Source organism: Coregonus lavaretus (genome assembly GCF_964263955.1).
Source record: "Coregonus lavaretus genome assembly, chromosome: 33".
NCBI lineage: Eukaryota > Metazoa > Chordata > Actinopteri > Salmoniformes > Salmonidae > Coregonus > Coregonus lavaretus.
The window spans coordinates 8,592,265-8,601,218 of record NC_140020.1 but is presented as its reverse complement, the minus strand read 5'-3'; the positions used below and the strand labels follow the sequence as shown (position 1 = coordinate 8,601,218).

Here is an 8,954-nt window from a genome sequence, read left to right as displayed (position 1 = left end):
GAAGAGAAGAGAAGAGAAGAGAAGAGAAGAGAAGAGAAGAGAAGAGAAGAGAAGAGAAGAGAAAGAGAAGAGAAGAGAAGAGAAGAGACCGTAAAAAGGGTAACAGGTTGCACAAGAGAAAGAAAAAGATAATTTGTTAAAAATAGGAAAATAATTCCAGACATTAATATACTGTGTATTTTATGTTGTATCATCTCTACAGACTGTAATGTTCTGAATAAGATCTCACACAGATTTTATTGTACAGTATTTTCAGTCACAACTCCTTTAGAAAGGTACTGGACACACAGGCAGGAGAGAAGTAGCCGGTGTAAAATAGAAAGGAAGAGATTTCATTGGGCGACGTGAACAGAGCTTATGAAAAGGCTTTGTTTCATCAGCCTTAACTGGGAGGCAGCAGAGCAGAGTCAACCATGCTGCCGGCCTGCCTTGACTGGGAGGCAGCAGAGAGCAGAGTCAACCATGCTGCCGGCCTGCCCTGACTGGGAGGCAGCAGAGCAGAGTCAACCATGCTGCCGGCCTGCCTTGACTGGGAGGCAGCAGAGCAGAGTCAACCACGCTGTATCACCTTTACTGTATCTTATTGGTAATACTTAAGTTCATACATAGCTAGGTGCACAGTGTTGGAGAGTAGTGAACTACATCTAGTTCAACTAGTAATGTAATTACATTTTTCAGTAGCTTGGTGGTAGTTGAACTAAATTAAAATATTTGTAGTGTTTTCAGTAGTTCATTACTTTTTTGACATGTAGTGGTGTAGCTAACTACTGGAACTACACACCACTTTTTTTGGCAAAAATAAAATACATATGGTTGAAGTAGTCAAGAATTTCCTTTCTTTTTCAGCATCAGACATGCCTTATTCTCACTTGAAACACTTTTTGTGTGCCTGATTCTCACTTTGTGTTTAATAGGCTAAAGTACACATCCTGTTAACATCTGATTCCAGAGTGATCTGTTCTTCCAATTTGTAGTCTATTACATTTTAGATTTAGATATGATAATTTTTCACAAAGTAGTATGATGTAGTGAACTACTTTTTCAAAGTAACTTTAGTTAAGTAAACTATATTTTTCTTTAGGATAGCTTTTGTGTAGCTTAACTTCTTCCAGTGTGAAGTAATTGGTAGTTTGGTCAACTGTATTTTCAGAGTAGCTTCCCCAACACTGTAAAACAAAAGCTATTTCACATCTTGGTGGTCATTTTAAACATCCAGACATCAACGTAACTGACCAGAACAAAAGTGCACATTGCATCAATATTTTGAGATACAAATTGCGTGGGAAGGAAAATAATCAAGAGTATTTGTTTTTAGCAGATGACCCACATGGAACGTTATATATTGAATGAGTGAGAAGTGGATTAAGTTATAAATATTAAAACATAATCCTTTGTTTATTTAAATGGTTCTATACTGCGTGAGGAGAGATTGAAATGGCTGTATGAAAGTGATTCATATGAAGAGCCTTGTTTCTTCAGTAAAATGTTTCCTGCATTTTGGTATGTACACAAAGCGTTTTGACATAAACACTCTCTTTAGGCTCCCAACTATTAATTGGCCAGCCTGACTTGCGTGTATGTGAGTGTGCGTTCGTGTGTGTATTTGCGTGCGTGGGTGTGTGCGTGTGTCTGTGTCAATGCATGCATGCTTGTGTATGTGTGTGTGTGTTGAAGAAGTGGAAGCTGTACACAGTAGTACAACAAGCAGTAATGTAAAGTGGCGTAGCAGTAACAACAGCACAGAGAGGCTGCGTCCCAAACGGCACCCTACTCCCTATATAGTGCACTACTTTTGACCAGAGCCCTATGGGCACTAAATAGGGAAAAGAGTGTTATTTGGGACACGGCCAGAGAGTGTCCCCCTACCTCTTCCTGGGAAACAGGGACATGTTCGATGGGGGCTGGGCGGGGGACGGACAGCACGGATCCAGGCAAGGACACGTTGGACAACCGTCTCTTCCTCACCCCGCTGCAGTTGTTAGGGATTTTAAAGGCACAGCGCTTGTGGTAGTTCAGCCCACATCCTATTGAGGAAGCACATTACTTAGAAACCATACCTGCATGTCTCTCACTCCCTCTCTCACTCCCTCTCCCTTTCTCTCTCTCTCTCTCTTTCTTGCTCTCTGGACACAGAGTTATAGTGTATAGTGTAGGTCATGTGATCCAGGTGAATGTTCAGTACTGTTTTACTCTTCTATCAGGTTATCTTCCCACTCCACAAAGCACTATGAGAGCCCATCCACTGCTTGGCATCACTACAATGAGAAGCACTCAAAGGCTGTTCTGATCAGGACTTAAAAAGCAGGAAGCTACACTGTCAATCAAGACATCCTGCTGTACAGTTCCCCATGCCTATGTGAGCCAGGAGTTTGATTTGAGGTGAAGCCTAGGTCAGGAGTGACGTGACTGGGATCAGTAGCTCTGGGCTGAGGGGGCACTGGGGCAGGGTCCAGACATACCTTCACATTTGAGGCCCTGTCGGACCAGGCCCCACAGCATCTCCCCACAGTCATCACAGAAGGCTGGGGCCTTGTAGGAGTGCACGTACAAGGCATGGGGCCGGATCTGGAAGTCCTCGACAGTGGCTAGAGCTGAGACACACACACAGGGTTAGTGTACTGCAAGAAAAACAACATTAACAAAGAGGTGAGACAAGCATGGACATGAATATAAGAGGAACTGGATTGAGATGAGTCATGATCAAACCATTAGAATGTTTGAAATGAAGTGGGGCAATCATTTAGCAGAAAGACAGTAGAAATCCCCCCAATCCTACAAGACTGTCATGATGTTATTATTTTTCAACTGTCATTCTGATTCAAAGTGTTGTTAATGCCTTTCAGATGGATGTCAAGTACAAAACAGACCGCGCTGATGAACGGGTGGCCGTCCTATCGCCTCTGACCACAAAACATCTCCCAATATTTTCTGGCACTTTCCTGACGATTGTAGCTACATATTGAATCCCCACCATTTGTCGACATCCAGGACGTAACCTACTACTGCCGACGTTCATTTTGGTTGACTTGAACAACGTGTCTGGTTGTGGTTGTATTACTTTTGACATTATTCTAAATTCTAGGTCAGACACATGAATGTCATTGTGTCCTCGCACTTGGTTAATGTGACATAGGCTGTGTGTGTCCCAAATGGCACCCTATTCACTATGTAGTATGGGCCCTGGTCAAAAGTAGTGCACTATATAGGGAATAGGGTGCCATTTGGGACGCAGCAATAGTTAATTGGGGGCATTCATGAGTCACTTTAATGTAGTTACATTTAGAACTGCTGAGTGATGTGCCAGTTCTCTCCCTGGTGGACATTTCTCTGAGGGCACAAATCGGCTTCTTTCTCTCTGATGTTTAGCCACCTTTGCTCTTTGCTCAGTCCAACCATTCATTTCACGTCCGTTTTTCAAAGAAAATAGATTTACTGTTCATAAGCCTCTCTCTCTGTCTTTTTATCAATAGACGAACATGAAGGCCAAGTGGTTGTAATGAAAAACAGTGCCATAGCAACCGCATTCCCAGTGAGTACACAACAAACCAGACAGCGTTCTGAAAGGAGAATTATTCACTTTAGAGGAGAGAGGAGAGCATTCTGCACTCAGAGAAAAACACACTGCTCTGCTATTGGTTTTCTAGATGACATACAGGTTAAGACTATACATGATAATAATAGTCTTATCATATCCTTAGTCTAACAACTACTAGGTGGGGATAGATGTGAAAGTGCATGAGCAACATTCATCAGCTCACAATCAACGTCCTCACCAATCACAGAGAATCAGCAACTGAAGAAATATCAATTGCATGGCTTTGAAATTGGGAGCAGAACAGAACAGAACAGAGCAAAACAGAACAAAGCAGAACAGAGTAGAACAGAGCAGAGCAGAACAGAACAGAACAAAGCAGAACAGAGCAGAACAGAGCAGAACAAAGCAGAACAGAGCAGAACAGAGCAGAGCAGAACAGAATAAAGCAGAACAGAACAAAGCAGAACAGAGCAGAGCAGAACAGGGCAGAACAGAGCAGAACAGAACAAAACAAAGCAGAACAGAACAGAACAGAGCAGAACAGAATAAAGCAGAACAGAGCAGAACAGAGCAGAGCAGAACAGAGCAGAACAGAACAAAGCAGAACAGAGCAGAGCAGAACAGGGCAGAACAGAGCAGAACAGAACAAAACAAAGCAGAACAAAGCAGAACAGAGCAGAACAGAATAGAGCAGAACAGAATAAAGCAGAACAGAGCAGAACAGAGCAGAGCAGAACAGAGCAGAACAGAACAAAGCAGAACAGAGCAGAACAGAACAGAACAAAGCAGAACAAAGCAGAACAGAGCAGAGCAGAACAGGGCAGAACAGAGCAGAGCAGAGCAGAGCAGAACAGGGCAGAACAGAGCAGAACAAAGCAGAACAGAGCAAAGCAGAACAGGGCAGAACAGAGCAGAACAGAGCAGAGCAGAACAGAACAAAGCAGAACAAAGCAGAACAGAGCAGAGCAGAACAGGGCAGATCAGGGCAGAACTGAGCAAAGTAGAACAGAGCAGAACAGGGCAGAACAGAACAGAGCAGAACAGAGCTGTGGAGTTTGGGACCAGAGCCCAACAGGCCACAAAACAAAAGAAGAGGTATCAAAGGAAGGTGAGAGGGATCTGAACCGAGCTAAACTCAGCAGGCCTGTCTGACTGGGCAAAACCAGAGAGGGTCTTTTATCCTGAGCACACGGAGTAGCAGGCGATGGAGAGACTGAATGAGCAGTCAGACTGAAACGGCTTATCATCACTACTTCTGCACTGACTGTGGAGCCGTGCTGCACCAAAAACAAGCAGAGAGGATCAGGAAGTGGTCTAGGCATGAGTCTTGTGTGGTTGGGCTGTGAGTTCACACATTTCCTCTCGTGTGGCGTCCCTAGAGGGGGGGTACTGTCACGCCTGCTCCCGCTCCCCCTCCCTGGCGCTCGAGGGCGCCAGGCTGCCCATCATTACGCACACCTGCAAAGCACAGCCCCAAAGCATGATGTTTCCACCCCCATGCTTTACAGTAGGTATGGTGTTCTTTGGATGCAACTCAGCATTCTTTGTCCTCCAAACACGACGAGTTGAGTTTTTACCAAAAAGTTATATTTTGGTTTCATCTGACCATATGACATTCTCCCAATCCTCTTCTGGATCATCCAAATGCACTCTAGCAAACTTCAGACGGGCCTGGACATGTACTGGCTTAAGCAGGGGGACACGTCTGGCACTGCAGGATTTGAGTCCCTGGCGCCGTAGTGGTTTACTGATGGTAGGCTTTGTTACTTTGGTCCCAGCTCTCTGCAGGTCATTCACTAGGTCCCTCCGTGTGGTTCTGGGATTTTTGCTCACCGTTCTTGTGATCATTTTGACCCCACAGGGTGAGATCTTGCGTGGAGCCCCAGATCGAGGGAGATTATCAGTGGTCTTGTATGTCTTCCATTTCCTAATAATTGCTCCCACAGTTGATGTCTTCAAACCAAGCTGCTTACCTATTGCAGATTCAGCCTTCCCAGCCTGGTGCAGGTCTACAATTTTGTTTCTGGTGTCCTTTGACAGCTCTTTGGTCTTGGCCATAGTGGAGTTTGGAGTGTGACTGTTTGAGGTTGTGGACAGGTGTCTTTTATACTGATAACAAGTTCAAACAGGTGCCATTAATATAGGTAACGAGTGGAGGACAGAGGAGCCTCTTAAAGAAGAAGTTACAGGTCTGTGAGAGCCAGAAATCTTGCTTGTTTGTAGGTGACCAAATACTTATTTTCCACCATAATTTGCAAATAAATTCATTAAAAATCCTACAATGTGATTTTCTGGAAAAAACATTTCTCAATTTGTCTGTCATAGTTGACGTGTACCTATGATGAAAATTACAGGCCTCTCTCATCTTTTTAAGTGGGAGAACTTGCACAATTGGTGGCTGACTAAATACTTTTTTCCCCCACTGTATATACCTGTTCTGAAAGGCCCCAGAGTCTGCAACACCACTAAGCAACGGGCACCACCAAGCAAGCGGCACCATGAAGACCAAGGAGCTCTCCAAAGAGGTCAGGGACAAAGTTGTGGAGAAGTACAGATCAGGGTTGGGTTATAAAAAAAAATCGGAAACTTTGAACATCCCACGGAGCGCCATTAAATCCATTATTAAAAAATGGAAAGAATATGGCACCACAACAAACCTGCCAAGAGAGGGCCGCCCACCAAAACTTACGGACCAGGCAAGGAGGCCATTAATCAGAGAGGCAACAAAGAGACCAAAGATAATCCTGAAGGAGCTGCAAAGCTCCACAGCGGAGATTGGAGTATCTGTCCATAGGACCACTTTAAGCCGTACACTCCACAGAGCTGGGCTTTACGGAAGAGTGGCCAGAAAAAAGCCATTGCTTCAAGAAAAAAATAAGCAAACACGTATGGTGTTCACCAAAAGCCATGTGGGAGACTCCCCAAACATATGGAAGAAGGTACTCTGGTCAGATGAGACTAAAATTGAGCTTTTTGGCCATCAAGGAAAACGCTATGTCTGGTGCAAACCCAACACCTCTCATCACAGAGAACACCATCCCCACAGTGAAGCATGGTGGTGGCAGCATCATGCTGTGGGGATGTTTTTCATCGGCAGGGACTGGGAAACTGGTCAGAATTGAAGGAATGATGGATGGCACTAAATACAGGGAAATTCTTGAGGGAAACCTGTTTCAGTCTTCCAGACATTTGAAACTGGGACGGAGGTTCACCTTCCAGCAGGACAATGACCCTAAGCATACAGCTAAATTAACACTTGAGTGGTTTAAGGGGAAACATTTAAATGTCTTGGAATGGCCTAGTCAAAGCCCAGACCTCAATCCAATTGAGAATCTGTGGTATGACTTAAAGATTGCTGTACACCAGCGGAACCCATCCAACTTGAAGGAGCTGGAGCAGTTTTGCCTTGAAGAATGGGCAAAAATCCAAGTGGCTAGATGTGCCAAGCTTATATAGACATACCCCAAGAGACTTGCAGCAGTAATTTCAATAAATGTTCACTCCCTGTACTTGCTTCTCGTCTCCCAGCGTCTGTCCTTACAAAATGTTGTGGGTGCATCATTGGTTGACATAGGGGATGAATACTGTAGGGGATACATAGGAGAGACATTGGGGGGAATGCATAGGGACTACATAGTAGCTACACAGGAGAGATCTGGGGATACACAAGGACAGAAAAAGTGATTCACCCACTGGGGTGTTACAGGGTAAACAAAGAGATCCCTGTACCCCATAATGTACCACATCCTAAATATCAACCTCATCTCTTCATATCAACCTCATCTCTTGATATCAACTTCATCTCTTGTGACATGTAGTATCTCCAACCCTTTCCCAGGTCTCACCGGAGAGGACCACCTCTATCAGGTCTCCCTCATGGATGTCCTCCGCTGACCTCAGCCTCTGCAGGATGTTCTCCGAGGTCAGATCATGGCGGAACAGAAGGATCTTGTCGTACATGCCAAAGAATCCACACTCTGGGAACTGGGAGGGGGAGAAGAAGAACAAGAGGTATTACAGCTATGTTTAGTTTACACAATATGTTACTGTGCAGTGCTTCCAATAACTGATAGTATGTATAACTCAGGCCTGGGATTCTCATTTAAAAGTGCTTTTTAGTCCAGGACTAGGTTAAGGCATATAGAGCAACGTTTTTTTCTGAGAAGGGATTGTGGATGGGGCCCTTCTAGACCTATACTACTAGCAGGAAACGAGTGAAGCACAGTTTGTATGGAGTGTGTGTGCAGCAGGCAGTCAGCACAGAGTGAGTGACAGCAGGAAATTGAACCCACAGGCTCCGGAGTGGTAGCTGCACAGCTGTCATTAGGAGCTGCAGAGATGAATCTCCTCAAGTCATGACTTATGCCTGAGGTCCTGTCACTGACACCCTGCTGCCATTAGCCATTCATCCCGCTCTGTCTACGCTACGGCTACAGCTAGAGTACAGGCCAAACAATATGACACCCAACTGACAAGACCATAACACATCCCCAACCCAAACAATATGACACCCAACTGACAAGACCATAACACATCCCCAACCCAAACAATATGACACCCAACTGACAAGACCATAACACATCCCCAACCCAAACAATATGACACCCAACTGACAAGACCATAACACATCCCCAACCCAAACAATATGACACCCAACTGGCAAGACCATAACACATCCCCAACCCAAACAATATGACACCCAACTGACAAGACCATAACACATCCCCAACCCAAACAATATGACACCCAACTGACAAGACCATAACACATCCCCAACCTAAACAATATGACACCCAACTGACAAGACCATAACACATCCCCAACCCAAACAATATGACACCCAACTGACAAGACCATAACACATCCCCAACCTAAACAATATGACACCCAACTGACAAGACCATAACACATCCCCAACCTAAACAATATGACACCCAACTGACAAGACCATAACACATCCCCAACCCAAACAATATGACACCCAACTGACAAGACCATAACACATCCCCAACCCAAACAATATGACACCCAACTGACAAGACCATAACACATCCCCAACCCAAACAATATGCCAGCAGCTAGTGACATGCTAGATAGAGCACTGCAGCCCCAACAGCATGTCACTAACACTGTCACACTCACAAGGCATCCCAAACAACGTGCCATTTTGACTGACCAACTGACATACTAAAATACACCACACCAGAAGCCAACCAGCCCAGTTCAACCCAACAGCATACAGAGGCCCCCTGAAGCAATAAACCCCCACTTGACAAACTAAACTACTACAAGACACTGTGACCCCAGATAACACATCAACATAAAAAATGTCATCAGTCAAGCAGTAGCCCATGAAGACAAAACCACACAATCATGTGTATGTCGAGAGACAATACTTTGTGTCTTTAGAGGTCAACTG

At 44.7% G+C, this 8,954-nt stretch overlaps 1 protein-coding gene across 1 annotated transcript in view; it reads right to left on the bottom strand.

The window, feature by feature from the left end:
- The window catches only part of LOC311108128 (serine/threonine-protein kinase D3-like), a gene marked incomplete at its 5' end in the record, with an annotated part of 20,145 nt that extends 12,650 nt beyond the window's left edge, over positions 1–7,495 (bottom strand). The window contains 4 exons of the mRNA XM_084150764.1: positions 388–529; positions 1,867–2,024; positions 2,460–2,591; positions 7,381–7,495. Coding sequence (XP_084006890.1) covers positions 388–529; positions 1,867–2,024; positions 2,460–2,591; positions 7,381–7,495 — 547 coding nt within the window. The remainder of the gene's footprint in view (positions 1–387; positions 530–1,866; positions 2,025–2,459; positions 2,592–7,380) is intronic.
- Positions 7,496–8,954: the final 1,459 nt, after the last annotated feature.